General features: G+C 37.6%; 1 protein-coding gene across 1 annotated transcript in view; it reads left to right on the top strand.

The window, feature by feature from the left end:
* Window positions 1-6,269, top strand: part of LOC309501927 (protein NLRC3-like) — a 60,954-nt gene extending 54,685 nt beyond the window's left edge. The window contains exons 8-9 of the mRNA XM_082174218.1: window positions 5,177-5,829; window positions 5,971-6,269. Coding sequence (XP_082030344.1) covers window positions 5,177-5,195 — 19 coding nt within the window. The 3' untranslated portion in view covers window positions 5,196-5,829; window positions 5,971-6,269. The remainder of the gene's footprint in view (window positions 1-5,176; window positions 5,830-5,970) is intronic.
* Window positions 6,270-21,104: the final 14,835 nt, after the last annotated feature.

The raw sequence follows: 21,104 nt of genomic DNA, 5'->3' as shown, positions 1-21,104 counted from the left end.
AATGTGGCTTAAATCTATGGAAGCTTGTTTCCGCCACAGAAAAAAAAAAAAAAAAAAAAAAAATTGCGACTTTTTATCTCACAATTCTGACTTTTTTTCTCAGAATTGCGAGATATGAAGTCAGAATTGTGAGATATAAAGTCGCAATTCTGAGAAATAAAGTCGCAATTGCAAGATATAAAGTCAGAATTCTGAGAAAAAAAGTCAGAATTGCGTGATATAAAGTCAGAATTGCGAGATATAAAGTCAGAATTCTGACTTTTTTTCTCGCAATTGCGACTTTATATCACGCAATTCTGACTTTATAAAACATAATTGCGAGATATAAAGTCAAAAGTGCGTGTTATAAAGTCAGAATTGTGAGATATAAAGTCAGAATTGTGTGTTATAAAGTCAGAATTGCGTGAAATAAAGTCGCAATTGCGTGTTATAAAGTCAGAATTGCGAGATATAAAGTCAGAATTCTGACTTTTTTACTCGCAATTGCGACTTTATATCAGGCAATTCTGACTTTATATCTCGCAATTGGGAGATATAAAGTCAGAATTGCGTGTTATAAAGTCAGAATTGTGAGATATAAACTATTCTGAGGTAAAAAAAAAAAAAAAAAAACTCCGTCTTTTTTCCCCCTTAGAATTGGACTTTATATCTTACAATTCTGACTTTATAACACGCAATTGCGACTTTATATCATGCAATTCTGACTTTATATCTCCCAATTGCGAGATATAAAGTCAGAATTGCGTGATATAAAGTCGCAATTGCGAGTAAAAAAGTCAGAATTCTGACTTTATATCTCGCAATTCTGACTTTATAACACGCAATTGCGACTTTATATCTCACAATTCTGACTTTATATCACGCAATTCTGACTTTTTTTCTCTGAATTCTGACTTTATATCTCGCAATTGCGACTTTATTTCTCAGAATTGTGACTTTATATCTCACAATTCTGACTTAATATCTCTCAATTCTGAGAAAAAAAGTCAGAATTGTGAGATAAAAAGTCGCAATTTTTTTTTTTTTTTTTTTTTTTCTGTGGCGGAAACAAGCTTCCATATAAATCTCATTTATGTTTAGCACAAGCATTTTTTTTTTTTTTTTTTACCTGGTCATTGTGCTTTTTCATACTATGATGCACGCAAACCCATGATATTTATGTTTTCTTATTTTGTTTAGTTTTTTTTTTTTTGTCATTATGATTGTTCATTGTTAAAGAACTGGTGATTTTATACTCCAAAAATGTAAATATCCCTCCTTAAAAATAAAGATTACCCCAGAAAGAATTGCATTGCTAGCCCACCCCAACACTTACACACAATTATAATGATAAATGCTGACCAATACTTAATTATAATCAAGCATCGCGTTAGTTCAGGTAGGCCACGTCAGCCAAGCCCGCATCAGCTGTTAGCCAGCTGTTCATGACGTGGTCCAATCCAGTGTCGACATCTATCTCAGCGGCACACATAAATCTCACTCCTTCAGCATTTCCCACATAGCTTGCTGCTCGCATCTAAACTCCCTCCTCCAACCCCAACTCCTCCTAACCAAACCTTCATCTTTCTGATCACTTGTTTTCTTAACAGGGTAATCTTGGCAAATTTTCTATTATGTATTGTATTTCACATGTAATTGCTCATTTCAACTCATGTAATTGAGAATTGTAATCATGCATATACTGGTTCTGTTCTGTACCCCATGGGGGGTTTGCCTTGCTGCTCTCCCGCTCTGTCCAGGCATAGCTGCATGGACAGGCATGGGAGTTTTGCCCAGAACAGATCCATACCGCCAACACTAACTGTATGCTATATTATCGCAATAAATCTATTTATCCATACTTGGCGAAGTGGTCCTGACTGAATTACTTTTTAACTGAAAATTATATATTTTAATAAAACAAACAAAATGTTAACAAAAATGTATTCTGATGAATCAGCTGACCACCGTTCCCACCTTCACCTGTCTCTGCCGTCCATCATGTCCCTCATCGCTGCAGTCAGACTCAACAACACACACTCCTGTGAGAGAAGCATAGTAGAGCGAGTCTTTAACATGCTGAACACACACTGATGCTTTATAGAGTCTGTACTGAACCTGTGAGACTCAACAACACACACTCCTGTGAGACTCAACAACACACACTCCTGTGAGACTCAACAACACACACTCCTGTGAGAGAAGCATAATAGAGTGAGTCTTTAACACGCTGAACACACACTGATGCTTTATAGAGTCTGTACTGAACCTGTGAGACTCAACAACACACACTCCTGTGAGACTCAACAACACACACTCCTGTGAGTGAAGCATAGTAGAGCGAGTCTTTAACACGCTGAACACACACTGATGCTTTATAGAGTCTGTACTGAACCTGTGAGACTCAACAACACACACTCCTGTGAGACTCAACACACACACTCCTGTGAGACTCAACAACACACACTCCTGTGAGTGAAGCATAATAGAGTGAGTCTTTAACACGCTGAACACACACTGATGCTTTATAGAGTCTGTACTGAACCTGTGAGACTCAACAACACACACTCCTGTGAGACTCAACACACACACTCCTGTGAGACTCAACAACACACACTCCTGTGAGAGAAGCGTAGTAGAGCGAGTCTTTAACATGCTGAACACACACTGATGCTTTATAGAGTCTGTACTGAACCTGTGAGACTCAACAACACACACTCCTGTGAGACTCAACACACACACTCCTGTGAGACTCAACACACACACTCCTGTGAGACTCAACAACACACACTCCTGTGAGAGAAGCGTAGTAGAGCGAGTCTTTAACATGCTGAACACACACTGATGCTTTATAGAGTCTGTACTGAACCTGTGAGACTCAACAACACACACTCCTGTGAGACTCAACAACACACACTCCTGTGAGAGAAGCATAGTAGAGCGAGTCTTTAACATGCTGAACACACACTGATGCTTTATAGAGTCTGTACTGAACCTGTGAGACTCAACAACACACACTCCTGTGAGTGAAGCGTAGTAGAGCGAGTCTTTAACATGCTGAACACACACTGATGCTTTATAGAGTCTGTACTGAACCTGTGAGACTCAACAACACACACTCCTGTGAGAGAAGCGTAGTAGAGCGAGTCTTTAACATGCTGAACACACACTGATGCTTTATAGAGTCTGTACTGAACCTGTGAGACTCAACAACACACACTCCTGTGAGAGAAGCGTAGTAGAGCGAGTCTTTAACATGCTGAACACACACTGATGCTTTATAGAGTCTGTACTGAACCTGTGAGACTCAACAACACACACTCCTGTGAGAGAAGCATAGTAGAGCGAGTCTTTAACATGCTGAACACACACTGATGCTTTATAGAGCCTGAACTGAACCTGTGAGACTCAACAACACACACTCCTGTGAGAGAAGCGTAGTAGAGCGAGTCTTTAACATGCTGAACACACACTGATGCTTTATAGAGTCTGAACTGAACCTGTGAGACTCAACAACACACACTCCTGTGAGACTCAACAACACACACTCCTGTGAGAGAAGCATAGTAGAGCGAGTCTTTAACATGCTGAACACACACTGATGCTTTATAGTCTGTTCTGAACCTGTGAGACTCAACAACACACACTCCTGTGAGACTCAACAACACACACTCCTGTGAGTGAAGCGTAGTAGAGCGAGTCTTTAACATGCTGAACACACACTGATGCTTTATAGAGCCTGAACTGAACCTGTGAGACTCAACAACACACACTCCTGTGAGTGAAGCGTAGTAGAGCGAGTCTTTAACATGCTGAACACACACTGATGCTTTATAGAGCCTGAACTGAACCTGTGAGACTCAACAACACACACTCCTGTGAGTGAAGCGTAGTAGAGCGAGTCTTTAACATGCTGAACACACACTGATGCTTTATAGAGTCTGAACTGAACCTGTGAGACTCAACACACACACTCCTGTGAGACTCAACAACACACACTCCTGTGAGACTCAACAACACACACTCCTGTGAGAGAAGCATAGTAGAGTGAGTCTTTAACATGCTGAACACACACTGATGCTTTATAGAGCCTGTACTGAACCTGTGAGACTCAACAACACACACTCCTGTGAGACTCAACAACACACACTCCTGTGAGAGAAGCGTAGTAGAGCGAGTCTTTAACATGCTGAACACACACTGATGCTTTATAGAGTCTGTACTGAACCTGTGAGACTCAACAACACACACTCCTGTGAGTGAAGCGTAGTAGAGCGAGTCTTTAACATGCTGAACACACACTGATGCTTTATAGAGCCTGAACTGAACCTGTGAGACTCAACAACACACACTCCTGTGAGAGAAGTGTAACCCAGGGTAAAATTCCATGGTTCTATTTTTCCCAGTCACCTGAACACACCCTTCATTCACATCTTTGTGCAGGAGTCACATGGTAGTCTCAGTGAACGCTTTCAACCAATCATAGCATTTAAGCGCGTTTTTACAAGCTGTGGTGAGTTTCCCCAATCAGTAGTGTGAGGGGGAAGCCACCGGAGCAGCTGCACTCGGTATGTCTCTACACAAACAATGCTATTTTCTCTTATTTTCCATCTTAAATGCTTGGTTGATTCTAGCATGCGATTCTGTATTTGTAGTGTCCACCACCGTCTTTAGAAGCCGACTGGTGCTGCGGTGTGTCGAATATTTGTTTGTTTGTTGTTGTGTCCGCTAGCATGTTGCTATTGGTATTGGCATCCTTATGTATTATAATGACGGTTTCCGCTAGCTTAATGCTAACAGCATTAAGCCATCTCAATGTATTTATATGGGCTGTGGTGGCTGGTAGCATTAGCTTCCCATTCGCTCCTATGGAGTTTCTATTGGGTTCCATGAATTATAATGTAATCCTAGCACTTTGTTTTCAATGCTATGGCTTTAAGTATTTAAATGGTTCATTTACATACTGAATGACAAGATTATCGATTGTATTGAATGGAATGTTATGTTGTAAATAATCCCAATATTTATGGGTGGTTATTTTCATGCATTTGAGTATTTTTGTTGTATTATTGACAATTACTTATGCAGTATTTTGAATACTATTGTGTACATATAAAATATAGAATATAAAACTAGCTAGTAGGTAAATTATATTATGAGTAGTGACTAAACCATGGGTCCTGTTTATTTAATACAGGCCAGGTGCGGCCAGTTGATGGCGAGCTATTATTACCTGGAACAGAACCTGCCCCAACAAGATCATCACCCCCTGTGGGTTTGGTAGGAGACTGTGCAGCTCTGCTCACTCCCTCCACTCTCATTCACAAACACACACAGCCATTTACTAAGCTCTGGCTTATGGACTATTTGCGTCTCACGGACCATTCGCGTTATTTGGATGTGGTGTTCATCTCTTATGAACAAAGAATATAGTTCTATAGTGTGTTGTGGACTGTCTAATCAGATGAATAGTTGGATTATTGCTGTCCATCTAAACATGTTCTGAAAGATTTCTTTTCTGTTATTGTCATTGTAGACGCCCCAAAGAAGATTCCTCCATAAGTGAAATCTTAAAAGAACTTGGTGAAAAGATCAAAAGCACAGGCATTTGCAAATTCAGTATCAATTGTGCAGCAGTGCTTGATGGAGCTATTCCAGGCTTTCAAGAACGTCATACGACCCAAACCACACAATGTGCATTAAGTTCTCTGATGACAAGGGCACAACCGAAGAGGCTGTTGATCTCGGTGGCCCGACCAGAATTTCTACGGCTACTTATGGAAGCACTATCTCACTCTGAAATGTTGGAGGGACATGAGGGACACTTGAACTTGGCCCTTGATTCCTTTGGTATATATAATTGCACTGAGTCAGTTGAAATGATAGTAATAATGAATTTGCTGAATTCATTGTATAATATTTATTTTGGGCCACAGTATTATAACAAAGTGGTAGTTTCCTGATTGGACTTTTATTCTGCTTATTTTACAGCTGTCAGGATGACAGATATTGTTTTGCTGGTCGATCCATTGCTGTCAGCCTGGTTCATGGAGGACCAGCACCATGTTTCCTCTCTGAAACTCTTTTCAGCTGCTTAGTTAAAGGACCAGAGATGAGCAGACCCGTCACTGAGGACATTGCAGACAATAAACTCTATGAAACACTGAAACGGGTTTGTGGGCACTTTTACTTTTTCTTCTTGTGTAATGTAAAAAAAAAATTGTAAGGCATGCGATGAATGTTGTTGTTTTTTGGGGGTTTTTTTTTGTTTTGTTTTTATGTTTAAAAAATAAATACAGTTATATCAGTAATTTTACTTACAGTTTTTTTACGATTGCTATGACAGATTTTTCAATACTTTTAACAATTTTCCAAAACTCTTAACACAGTTAGCACTACATCCATCTGTGTAAGCTATACTATTAACACATTTCTTGTTGCTTTAACACAAAATGCATTCAATTAACACACATTTAAAATGCTTGAACTTCTTTTACACACAAGCTCAAACAAGACCAAAACATTGGATTTTTACTGCCAAATTTACCAATGCTTTAACACTGTATGTCATAACAGATAACACCATGTTCTAAACCTAACCTTACAGGCTAAAGTCAAGGTAAACAGCTGTTTTTATTGTGAATTGAAACATAAATGTATCCCCTGTATTTTATTCTATTGTTACTGAGAAACAGCTGATTGAATTATGCAAATATATGTGGCAATACATGTGGCCAAATGCAGAAGACCAGGCAGATTAGAAGATGACTCTTTTTTTTTTTTTTTTTTTTTTTTTTTTTTGGTGCTTTTTCTGTTCGTATATGTTGTATTTTCACGTAATAAATGGCAGCTCTATTGCATATTTTTGTTATCTTGCAGTAATGTCCTTTTGCAAATAAAGTCTTTATTGCAGCAATTCTGTCTCTGTCTTCGTTTTTTCATTAACCGTACATCTATAAAGCATCTGAGATGGGTCTTTTTTTATTGAATTTCTGCAGCTAAAGACCTAAACCCAACAAAACAAAAATGTAGAGAAGCTTCAAAAGAAAATGCATTGCAAAACACAATCTATGATCAATACAATATACTGTCTGTTGTATAAGGCCATACCCCTGACACATATAACATAATGCAGTTTCTGTAATTCCATCTGATGTTAGTGTTTAGGCCTATATGACATTGTGCTGTGATTGACTAAATCTTCCTTTTGGACGAGAATATATGTTAGTGTTTTGAAACATTATTTGATTTTGAGACGTGTTTGTAGTGTTTTGGTAGACATAGTGTATTGTTGCTAGTATATTATTGTATTTTGAAAAAATGTTGGAGTTTAGTTTACAATGTGTGATTTTGAGCATGAAATGAACGGGGGCTCGTTCTTCGTACGTCGCTAACTCAGTTAGCTGGATTTGATTGTTGACGATTTGGCATGATCTTGGATTGTTTGGTTCTTCGACGCTCATCCTGGACTTGCTGTCATAGCAACAGGTGCGCAAACTTGAACCTGCTCGGGAGCAGGCTTATTTCATGTAAACAGGATTAGATCCCGGCTTCATAAGCGGAGCTGATACGGGAAGTCCAGCGCAGCGCGATAGTGCACTTTCTGAGATTGAAATTTTTTTCTCGTGACTCGTGAGATTGTCGTTTACATTATTAATTTGTTGGAAACGCACATTATTTTCGACTTGTCGGAGTCGGGCTTTAACTACAGCACAAACTGTTTGCATTGCCCTATGATTATTTGCGAGTGGCTCTTTCCTTTACACTATTGGAGCAGAGAACTTGATGGAAAGTGCTGTCTGTCGTGTCATTCGGAGTTTACCTGGCGCTTTTAGGTTTAAAAAACAGTTTTAGGTTTTTAAGACCCAATGTTGTAAAGCAGTTTTTTTTTGGCTATCATCATTTTTTATGAAGATCATGCAATCATGACCATGCCGATTACAGTATGTCACTCAGGCTTCACTAACGTGATTGGTACCATAGGCTTCCATAGACTGCCATCAAGGCCTCAATGAAGGGGATTATGTGAACAGAAAGGGGGTTCACAATGTAAATGTGCAGCCCAGTTACTATTGGGAGTCTTAATATTCCAGATTAATAATATTATATCAAATAAAAAAAGTCAGTTGACTAAAATCTTCCATATCACAAATGTGAAAGCAAAATGGCCAGGATCTGTGCATGACTTAAGAATTTTCAGAGATTCACATTTATGCACATTATTTGAAAGTGGTAAGAAAAGTTCCACAATTAAATATCAAGCTCACTGTTACATACACTTATGCTGATCCTAACAGAACTGCATTTCTTCATAGGTGATTATGACATGTTCCTGCCTGCAGACAGGTGTTTTATGACCCCATTCCCTGACCCAAACCAGTTACACTGCAGCTCTAGCCAGGACAAGGGCACACAATGAAATGAACTTTGGCTAACTAAAGGGAAGATTTCAGTGTCTGATAAGTCTGAGGTTTGCACACCTGACAGGGCCTGTGACATTGCTGCATGTGCCATATTACACAACATTGCCCAAAAAAAAACAAAAAAAAAACTTTTCATTATAATATAATGAAAAGTTTAATAAAAGACCAATATACTTAGTTCCTTGAGTTTTATTTCAATTGTTCTTTGTAAAGAAAAGCCAGTGGTCAAGTGCCTGCAACAAGAGATATTAGACACATGCCTCATGCAACAAATAAAAAGGAAAAGTTGGCTATACACTGCCCACCTGTAGGCCTATGTCTCCTCTGTCTGTGCAGACTCTTCTGTAGGCCTTTCTGTAGATGTGGAATCCTGCAACTTATATTGCTGCCATAAAGCATACAAGTATAAATGAAGTAAAGTTATTTATGCACTTGCAGGTAGGCTAGTTCCTCCATATGACAGTTATCTGAGAGGGTTTATTCACTGTCCAGTGAAATGGAAACAAATGGACATTACAAAGTCTTATACTTTCTTTCCTTTGGAAAGTTATAAAAAAAATGTCCACTTACTGCACATATTTCAGCCACCACTTTCTTGGGAACAGATACAAGTGTTGGTGTATTATGTAAAAGTGCACAAAAGAGGAAAACACAATGTCATTATATGAACTACACTCTGGAAAAATATTTTTACATTAATATAAGTTTATTAGTTTTGTCAAAGCAATTAATCATTACTCAAGATTTAACAGTTGAAATGACTATACAGCCTTAATTTAATGCAGCAAAAATTATTTTACAGTGTAGGCTACTAAGATCTTTTCTTCTTTTTTTTTTTTGCTCAGCCTTTTTCTTGGTTGCTTTTATAAACAGCCAACCATTTATTTAACAGTGTCTTTTATAAAAGAGACTATAATATAACAAAAAAATTACCATTATGTAGAATATTTTTGTACTTCACTTTTGTTTGTTCCCATGTTCTAGTGTGGTGACTCTGACATTACAATGAACAAAGTAATTATGCAATTATTCAAATACAAAAATATAGGCTAATAAGTGATAAAAAAAACATCTAACATGGCCACTTCTAACGGATTTAAATTGTCTGCTACTTTTTGCCAGCCCTCTCTCCTGGCTTTTGCAGACTTTGAGGTGTTCCCTGGCGTTTTGCATTAAAACATTAAAATTCCGAATAAACTTCGACTATTAGTTCTTGCTCTGCTGCGGAGAAAAACTGTGCGCGCTCTTTGGCCACGCTGAACAGCCAATAGCAGCGTTGCTGATCAATGTTTCTACTATCGATACATATCCCCTTTTAACCCAGCGCATGAACGCGCAATTATCTCAGATAACTCAATCCAGCGATACTAATCATATCCGGCAAGTGTGTTCGAAGAACCGAGTTAGCCAGATCATGATTAGCACGATGATATTATCTTGGATGTGTCATTTGATCTCGGATGTAATAAGCAACGTACGAAGAACGAGCCCCTGTTTTGCCAATTGTGTGTTGTAGGTGTGTTGGTGCGTTAAGAGTTTAGGAAATTTGTTAAAAGTATTGAAAATATTGTCATAGCGATTGTAAAAAAACTGTAAATGGCAATGAAAATTTCCTATTAATTGTCATTTAAGTGAAATTACTGAACTTAAATATACGAGCTTAATAAAAATGATTATTCTAGAAGAACATTTCAGATGGCACTTAGAGGCTTTTGCATCTGAACTCTTCCTATATTTATATATATATATATATATATATATATATATATATATATATATATATATATATATAATGTATATATTATGTATTTATTTTTTAAACAAACAAAACAAAACAAAAATTCTCTCTCTCTCTCTCTCTTTCTCTCTCTTTCTATATATATATGTATATTTAATTTTTGTTTTGTTTTGTGTGTTTTTGGAGGCAGATTTGTCAATCCAGAACAGTGGAGGAGCTTCAGACGTCTACTGAGCCTTTGACAGATTACTTGTCTCATGTTGGCTGCCTAAGACCTCTTACAAGTTTGATGGACAAGAATCCGTTACTGGAGGATCTTCTAATGTTTCTAGTAGTTCACCGTGTCCGTGGTCCCTTTGAAAGGTACATCTCGTCTCAGTGAATACTGTGCTCTCTTAGTCTAGTGGACAAATAGGTTTACATGTGTTTGTGCAAGTTCATTATTTTAGCTACTCTTTTAGGTCTACCTCGGTAGTAGAGATTGTAATAAAAAAGCAATAAGGGTTTAAGTGACTGTCATAAGAAGATGATGAAGACGAGGGTAGACGGGATCCAATACGAAGTGGTTTTAATAACAATAAACACAAGAACAGACAGGGGGCGTAACAGTGCGGTTAACTGTTTAAACATGGGGTGAACACGCAAACATCGACCAACACTAAAGACTGAAAACAGAGAAACTCAATCCACAGACAGAAGTAAGTAAATGATGAGCAGCTGTGGTGGAGGATCAGTGTCTATGGCGACTGATGAGTGGCGGGAAAATCAAACAAAGGAAACATGTGACGGACAAGTCAAGTCACCTTCATTTATAGAGCGCTTTTCACAACACAGATCGCTTCAAAGCAGCTTCACAGTCATAATAGGACATTCATTGTGCTTTAGAAGAAAAGCTTAAGTACGTTTTTGATTGAATAATTTCTGTTGTAAAAACTGATTAGTTATTTAATTTGGCGCCACTTAAACAACACCATCCTCAGCTAAAGCAGAAATCCCCGATGTGTCTAGATTTACACTGACAGAGTGTGTCTGCTTCCCCAACAATGCCAGACTAAAAGTCCATGAAGGTGACACTACCTGAAGATAAACATGACAGGAACACTGTTTAATAATGCAGTGTTGGAGGATCTCCTCTGTTAGGTTTAGAGATGGACTGAAAACACTTGGAGTCCTCCAGAAGATCCAGCAACATCCAGAAGCTTTTCATGCTGTCCTCCGCTACTCTACAAGGAACCGATCAGCAGACATCATGGATGGGCTGTTTGAGATCAGATGGTCGGAGACAGGAAGCAATAGACGAGCGAATGAAAAGCGAGTGGTCTTCTATTGGAGAGATTACCTCCAGGATGCTGAAGGCATTTCTAGTGTTAAAAGCTTTAGAAGACTGGGTCATACTTTATAGTGAGTATACAGTGATATGGTACTTACAGTACAAATCATTAACAAACTATTAGTTTATAGTTAATTCATAGTTAAGGTATTGTAGTCTCTACATTGTTAAAGGGGTGGTTGAGTGTGATTTCACTTTTCTAGCTTTAGTTAGTGTGTAATGTTGCTGTTTGAGCATAAACAACATCTGCAAAGTTACAACGCTCAAAGTTCAAAGCAAAGGGAGATATTTGCTTTTAAAGAAAAGGACTACAACAAACGGCTGGTTGGGACTACACGACATTCCTCTCGGGTTAGTGACATCACTAACCCTAGAATTTACATAAACCCCGCCCCCGGGAACACGCAGTCCATGTTGAGAAGAGGAAAAGTTGTTGTATAAGAGTACATTTGTGAGTCAGCTCAAACTTTAGCATCCATCTTTTCACATGCAATAGAAAGTCACTCTGTGTGCATCTCACAACAGTTCCTATACGAGCGATTTATAGATTTATCATGACAGAATATCCTAATTGAAGATAGTTAACTCCACATCAGCGACATAAATTCATCAACTAACCATTCAGAGACGTCCTGTTGCATTCTACATGTTGCCACTTCTTCTTGAGTCTCTCCATCCTTATCTGACTCCGTTTAACATTAAAGGCAGAACAGTTTCTGTCATTTTAGTGTGTCTGCGTGAGGTAACAGCAGCTGCTAACAGACACGAGCTCTTGAAACCCCACCCTCTGCAGCAGCTCATTTGCATTTAAAGGGCCAGGCACAAAACTGTGCGTTTTTGCAAACCCTCAAAAAGTGACAACTTTAACTTGCTATATAAAAATATCTGTGGGGTATTTTGCGCTAAAACTTCACACACACACTCTGGGGACATCATAGATATATTTTACATCTTGTGAAAAGGGCATTATACCACCCCTTTAATATATTAGGCTGTTTACAAATAGTGAATTCTTCATTAATTGTCTCTGTAATTAACACAATTATTATTGTTTAATTAGCTCGTACTAAAGGTACTGTTAATTGTTTATTAGGAGTAAATAGTCCTCACTTTAGATTAGTTAGATTGGTCATGGAAAATGGATTCATATGCAGTGTTCCTTAAAATGTTTACAAACACATTATACACACACACACACACACACACACACACACACACACACACACACACACACACACACACACACACACACACACACACACACACACTTAAGACTCAAACTCACACACTCAGACTCTCTCTCTCTCACACACACACACAGACACTCTCTCACACACACATATTTGTTTTTGCTGTGTTGTAGGGACTCCTGACTAGAAGGTTACACATGGGGACAGCAATTTCTAAATACAATAAAGCCATAATTTCTTATCAGAATTGTCTGGGGTAATTTTTGAATCCCAAAAATCAACTTTATTATCAGAAATTCTTAGAAAGAAATTTTAGAAAGGTTAATATTGGGACATCCCCATTGTGTCTTACCCCAAACCACCACCGGGTGGTTACAAATGTAAACCTCTACCAGATTAACAATTAATATTAAGTTTAGATAATCATTAAAGAGTTGTTTAAAAGGGAGAATTGTCTATATTTATATTTTTGTGGATTTTTACTTTATTTTACAATTTTCTAATTCCCATAAACTCTTGTATTTGAATAGACCATTTGTATGGATGTAAACAGTGACAACAGCCTCACCTCACTTCCTGTTTAACCCTCTGGGGTCTAAGGTGTTTTTGGGGTCCTTGAGATGTTCTGACATGCCCTGACATTTGTGCTTTTTTCAGTTGCTTATAAACATATTAATGGCAAAGGTATAATTACACTCTATTTAGCACAAACAGGGCTACCATAATATGTGAGCAACATGTATGTACATGTTTTTATTTTTGAGAGAATAATGTTTATGCATGGTTATTGAAAAAACTAAAAATGAAAGTTTCTGAAATAAGGCCACAAAACACATACTAAATATGTGTCCACAATACTTCTGAATAATGCATTTTGTATATATTCTCTACCCAAATGTGTCACTAATAAAGCACAATAAAAATAATTTAAAGAGAAGGCTTATATTGACCTTTTAAGATTTTGTTCTATCCTTGAATATATATTTTTTGCTATTTTAACCATTTAAATTGTAACAATATTTCCAGTGTAATCTTTCTTTGTAAAAACTAAAGTATACATTTTATCATACGTATTTCAAAGTTAAGGATTCATTATTTTGAATATAGCCTACATTGGAACAAACACTACAATAACATCTTAGTTGATGACTTTATTATTGACAATATTTGTAGTCGATTTTTACTCATCTCAGTTACCCCTTTTCCACCAAGGCAGTGCTGGTGCCGGTTCGGAGCCGGTGCCTACTCGCGAACCTGGGCCCGTATTCATAAAGAATCTTAATGCAAAGAGTAGCTCCTAGTGACAAAATTCTAAGAAAATTCTTAGAAATGTGGCCGTTTACTCTTAAAATTAAAGAAAAAATCCTAGTAAAGAAAAAAGTAATTCAGAAAGCATCTTAACCCTTAAAAGAGGTCTTCAAAATTGTTAGGAGCACGGACGAGGACTTTTAAGAGGCTTAAGAGTTTCTTTAGTAGAGGACAAAATGGCAGAAAGACGAAGAGGGAGAAGAAATGTGTTGCAGACAATGGATGACAGTGAGTTAATAAGACGCTATAGATTAGATCGTGCAGGGATCATGTTTGTGACTGATCTTATTAGAGACACGCTAACATCTCCGACACAGCACAGAAATGCCATAGCGCCAGAAATGAAAGTAATCACTACATTACGATATTTGGCAACTGGGAAAATTCCATGTTTGATACATTAAAACCAACATTCAAACCACCACTTAAATAGACATGCCAGCAATCAGTGTAATTGGAAAGAGTGGAACAATTTTTATCATTCTAAGCCAATCAAATACCTTATAGGAAATTAACAGCATGGTAAATAAATAAATAAAGGATTTATATACACATATATAATGTGTGTGTGTGTGTGTGTGTGTGTGTGTGTGTGTGTGTGTGTGTGTGTGTGTGTGTGTGTGTGTGTGTGTGTGTGTGTGTGTGTGTGTGTGAGAACGGTCAAATAGGAAAAATTACGCATGTAATTTCAAAGTGAAGGCTTAGAATAGACCCTATACTAAAAATCACTTTTTTTCCCCTTCTTGGACAACCAACCAATCACAGTCTTCAAAAGATTGTGTCATACATAGCAACGGGGTCAACCCCGCCTCCTTACTAAGATGAAAGTTTGTGTCTTTTCCTTACTCAGAGTTGCTCTCAGATCGGTCCCGAATCGCTCTTAAGCTAAGACTCCTACGTAAAAGTTTTTAAGCTAAATTAAGAGTTTTCTAAGAGGATTCTTAGAATCTCTATGAATACGGGCCCTGGACTTTGTGTTTCGACAGCCAAAGAACCGGTTCTCAGCCAGGAAAATTGGTTCCAAAGCGGCACCAACTCTTTGCTGGACTAGAACCGTTCTTTAACCACGTCATGCTTACGTCGGGGGCTGGGGGCGGGGTTATTGTCGAACTTCTTCTCGAACGTAACCTCTGTCCGAGCAGCACAAATGTGTTCTAAACGTCTTCTTCTGACCCCAATATAGGATCGCAAAGCAAGGAGAAACATTTGCAGAAAGACGATGTAGTCCGCCATTGTAATTGTTATGTTTGAATTTGGCGTAAGCGTTTCTTGGAAAGCTAAAGGGGGTCGCACACCGGACGCGCAGCTCAGCTCAGCCCCGCGCCGCATCTTTATTCGAACACATTATTCTCTAGAAGTGTAACGTACACACACCGGCGGCGTCTGTCCGCGGCGCCCAGCAACGGCTCAGGACCGTGTTCAAAATCCTGCCGCGCAACAGAGCGCCATTTAACGTTACATAGTTTTATATTAAATTTGCATGTATGTGTCTCATATCGTAGTTAATGTATACTGACTTCACCCTGTTCTGCAATATACATTTAGTTTTATATTCATTTACAGAAATCAGAAAATTGCTGATGTTATCGGATTTTCAGGCGAGAGCTGTACTAGACATGGGGCTGCGCGTCCGGTGTAAGATGTAGCCTATGGCAACGTACACAGTGATGACGTCGTTCGCTGGGCTCTAGTCAGTGGAAAAACAAACAGGTTCTGAGAAGGTTCGCAAGTTGAACCAACTTTGAACCAGCACCAGTTCCGAACCAGTTCTTTTTTGGTGGAAAAGGGGTAAGTATAGCAATAGAGTTTGGTAAAAGCTGTTCATTCATTCACACACAGAAACGCGATTCATATTTAAACAGTCTTTTTGCGTGTACAGACACTTGCGATTAGAACAAAGCAAATATAGAACTGACCTATTCCTCAGCTGGATCTGTTGCTCCTCGAAATGAAACTTCCAGCACTTCTGAGGTAAATTTTCCAGGATTATTATTAAGATAGTATTATTCCTCACAGCGTCGTAAAGTACATGACTCTGATAACTCGCGGTGTGTTTTATCCAGCGTGTGGGCGTTCACAGGTTTGCATGGATCGCCTCAGATCATTTGTGTTTGAATAGCGCGCGCTCTCCGTGGGCGGAGTCAAATTAAAACATAATGAGCTGAAAGAGAACGACTGACACCTCTCTCTTTTCATACATATTACATAAACTGAGAATATTTGTTTTTTATAAAAAATACTTCATTTAAAAGAAGAGAATTCAAGCTTCATGCCTGTGTGTCTGTATGCCTGTTTGACTGAGTATTCGCTGAGTTACAGTTCATTTTCAGACGCGTTTCAGAATGGACTACACTGACAGAGAGTAGGCAGAACTCGCATCATGTTTATTTATTTTTTTGGGGCGAAAAGCACAACAGTTTGTTTTTATTGTGTGTATACACAAAAAAAATACACACTTAACAGGATCAATTGATGTATAACACAAGTATGTAAGATCAAAATCAACAGAGTATTTATGAGTTTCTTTTGCACTGATAAGGATAAAAGCGAGCAGATCACGCCGGCGTGAATGCTGACCTCAGGGGGTTAACAGGAATCTATTTTTCTTCAACTGAGAATCTGAAAAGGTCCACATTTTGATAAATAAGCAGGAAATGTTCATGGGGCATTGACCCACAGGTATCATTGTGTTTGCTGAATAATGATCTGTGCATACTGGAATCAACTCTGAATTAAAACACGAGCACATGCCTGGCATTCAACAAGATATATTGCTATTTGTGTTTTTTCTTATTCGTCATCCTAAAAATGTGTCACGCACAGAAACCTATGAAACCCAATGAATCCGATGTTTATTGATCCGTTGCGGAATAATTCGCAAAACAATACAAAATGGAATCTTTGAGGAGTGAGGATGATTTTGTTTGATTTCTCTCTTTTTAAAAAGAGAAAAAGAAAGAGGACCCGGAAGCGTAGAACCCGGAAGCGCTGCACTGGTTACACTACATCAACAGAGTAGGAGAATGACGTGGAAGAGAAGAAATGGTTGAATTAAGTCGTTATTTTTGTTTGCGTTATTTTAATGATGTCTTTACCACCTTTCTAGGCCTTGAAAGTTGCAATGACATTGCTGCATATGGATGGTTCAGAATCCTCTCGGATTTCATCAAAAATATCTTCATTTGTGTTCCGAAGATGAACAAATGTCTTACGGGTTTGGAACGACATTAGGACGAGTAATTAATGACAGAATTCTAATTTTCTAAACAAACCCTTTAAGGGAACTCTGTTGTCAATATAAATGGGTCTCTGTGTGGATTCCAATTGAAATGACTTAATTCTGACTGAACTTTAACAAAAAATGGAAAGTGTGACACATTTCATAAGACATTTGAAAAACAGCTTACCCTTTGTTGTGTGTGGTTTGTCCAAGTCCTTGCCAATTGGCTGCAGTTCTTTATCCTTGCCTGTTATAAAACATATGAACACAACTGAGGAGACTTTAAATATAGATAATATACAGTAATGGCACAGAATGCTGACTAAATGGGTACCAGTAATTGTGCCACACATCTAATTTACCAAATATATTGGGGTTTATTTTTTTTTTTTTTATGAAACTGTGTTGTGTTTGTAACTGTTAGAATAGGGGATTGGTTTTATACTTTTGAACAAAAGATCAAAAGCTGAAACAACAAAAATGTATTTTTATTTCCTTCTCTTCTCAGATTAACCAATAATGCCAATATTAGCAAGGGGCACTGTGTGCAATTAAGTACTCTTTTTTTTTTCTTCTTTCTGTTGGTACACACAGAATAAACAATACTATTTTCAGAAAAATGTATAAGAGAAAAGTATATAAAATTATCTAAATGATATATATTATCTATGATATAAAACAAATAAAAGCAAGTGAAAAACATGCACATCATAAAGCACTGGTTCTTTAAAAATAAAACAATATCAGAAGTCTTCATAATCCTCCTGTTTAATTTAAATCTTATTACCTTTTGGATAGTTGTTGATTGTGTTGTTCAACTTCATTAGTGGACTTCATTGATTTGTTTGGACACATAATAGCTCTCTTTTAGTAAAAGAATATTCAACAAGCACTCCTTAATTATCAGTAAACACACTCAAATGTTTCTTCCAGTAATATTCAAGCCTTTTCTACCTTTCCCATCATTCCCTTTCAGTAGCTGACTACATCCCTGCTGAATCTGAAGGTGAAGCACCATTTCCAGTCTCATTTTCAGTGTCTGATCCATCACTGTCCATCAGTACTCTCTCTATAAAACACAGTAAACATACAGATAAAATTTATAAGTAGCGAACAAAATATTTTTTTAACAACTACATTCAACCAATGTCTATAACCAACAATGGAGTTCCAGCTGATCATAACATGGCATTTGAGAATTTTCAATCTGCTAGTTTATTTATTTAAATTAATCAATTGAAAATTTCATTGGCATTTGACAAAAAAACAAACAAACAAACAAAAAAATCTTTGGAGGAATACGTGTAAAATGAATTTACTAACTTAGGCCTGTTTTACCTTGTGGATCAATCTGGATCTCATCTAGATTTCTTCCTTTGAATTCAGATAGCTGTCCTCGTTCCATGGCCATAAGAACCTTACTTATTTTCGCAAGCTGTAATGTGCCTTGGGGTAACTTATAATACTGCCGATGGACTCTGATGTCATGTCCGAGGAAGTCAGCAAGGTCATCCATTTCATTGTCCTTTAAGTTGAGGACCTTGTACATAGTGGCCATGTGCTTTCTCAGTCTCGTGGAGGATAATGCCTCTGGGTGTTTTGCCCCACAGCTTTGAGCAATCTTACGAATAACATCTGATCCTCTGAAGTGACTGAGTGCTTGTGGTCTTCCAAACATGAACACATTCTCATCAGGCACTTCACAGTTATGGCGAGTCTTGACAAGTAGCTCCATCGATGTCAGCATATCAGGTGTGAGAAGAATGGGGACCTTTCGTCCTCGTTTGCCTCTTATCTCAATTCTTTGGAAGTGCTTACAAAGTTTCTTCTCAGGGTCTGACAAAGCAAGCTCTACATCTGGATGAGTCAACGAGGTATCCCTCAATGTAAAAGCATTAACCCTCTGAGGTCGAGAAACGCGCCGACGCGTTTTGCTGGATTTTTTTCACATAGCAGCAACATAAACTTAAATTACTCCGTCATTTATGGTTATACAGAAAAAAGAAATATAAAAAAAGAATCTGTGATATTTCTACTTTTGTATGTGTCCACTTACAATCAAATCAAAACATTGTGCTTTTGTAAAATAAAGAAAATAAACAGGGTGTGCGTTCTGCCTCTCCGTCGCGGTGAACTTTTTTTTCTTGAGCACGTCTATAAACTGAAACAAAACTCAGCGAATACTTCTCACACATTTATGAGCCATATACCTTTATACACATTTAAGTGTGTACTTTTAAATGATCGGATTCAAACTGAAAACAAATATTCTCTGTTTAAGTAATTTGTATAAAACCAACAAGATGTCCAGTATCTCAAACGCTTGCTAATTACTTTTAATTCGACCACGCCCACTCGCGCAAAAGTGATTCACATGCAAATCTCCACATGGAACGCGAACGCCCTCGTTACCTCAAACACAAAACACCAAAAAACTTCACAAGTCTCTGCTTTTCGTCGAGTTTGGAAGACACGTCTGAGCTTACATTGGATTTACATCAGAAGAAGAAGAACGCGATTTGAAGACAAGAAAGATGTAAGGTAAGAAATTCTTACTTATTAGTTTATGGTATTGTTGCATAAACTTCACATTGCAGTTGAACTGTTGCTAGATATATGGTGAATATTATACTATTTAGACCCGTGTTTACTGTTAAATACTGTTTGTGGATATCTGCTCAAACATAGATATGTATAACCATAATGTTTAATATTTTGGAGCGCGATGGCGTTTGAATGCATCATATTTTGGAGCGCGCTGTGGGTTTGAATGTATCATATTTTGGAGCGCGATTGCGTTTGAAAGGAAAAATGCACCAAACATTAGGCTTTATGTTTTTACTATTATCTCATTTCATATCATCATAACGAATGGAAACATTTGAAGTAACATATGATAATCAATATATTTTTCTCTAGCGTAGTTGTTCTTGAAATCTTTTGGAAGATTTAATTTATTGTTATTATTATTTTATGCAGCACTGCGTAGCCTATGCCTACAAGGCCTATATTCATGTTCATTATATATTGTTGGAAACGTGTGTGTGTGTATTCTGTGAATTTTAAAAAGAAATTTTAACCAGAAAAATCTAAAATCTATTCCCAAAATCGTGCAGCCCTATAGTTTCTCTTGATATCAGTATGTTCACAGTTTTTTTCTTTTTTTCTTTCTTTCAGGGACCAGATGCAACTGAGTCCTGCTGACTTCAACATTCACATGAGTCTCTGTACATGAACATGGTAAAGTGAAAATCAAACACCTTGGAAATGAAAGGTATGTTTTTAGGAATGGCACAAAGGTCTCTGTCTTTGGATCATTGTTTTCAATGTGCTCTTTTGTCATTTGTATTTTTGGATTGTGTTGTGTTGTAAATAAATCCAAACAATCTAAAAGCCATTCTTTTTTAAATCTCCTCATTCTTTGTGCAAGGTTGCTCTGAATGACAGGGCCTGATCGCTCCTAATAGGGCAGTTAGGGGAGTGTCTTTGTCTTTCTCAGGTGTTAAAAGCTTACATATTCATGAGATGATCACGCCCCTTCACATATGGCTTTGTCACACAAAACACGTCTTAGAAATTTTAAATCAATATATTGTCTTATCTGAATGAGCAGTCAGGGTGATTTTCACATAGTTTTGGAGCAAATATTCTAGGCTATGTCATACAATTTTCAAAAGTCTTGTGAAGAAATAATCAGTATGGGTTTCATGGCCTTATTTCAGTGAGAATTTTTTTTTGTATTTTCACAAACCACGCATAAATGTCATTATCTCAAAACTACAAACTTTTACATACATGCTGCTGATATATTATTGTAGCAGAGTTTGTGCTGAATACAGTGTAATTAGACTTTAGCCATGAAAATGTCACTAGTAACAGAAAAAAACACAAATGTCAGAGCATGTCAGACCACCTC

This window comes from Leuciscus leuciscus (genome assembly GCF_965113295.1).
Source record: "Leuciscus leuciscus genome assembly, chromosome: 6".
NCBI lineage: Eukaryota > Metazoa > Chordata > Actinopteri > Cypriniformes > Leuciscidae > Leuciscus > Leuciscus leuciscus.
This window is presented reverse-complemented; position numbering and strand designations above follow the sequence as displayed.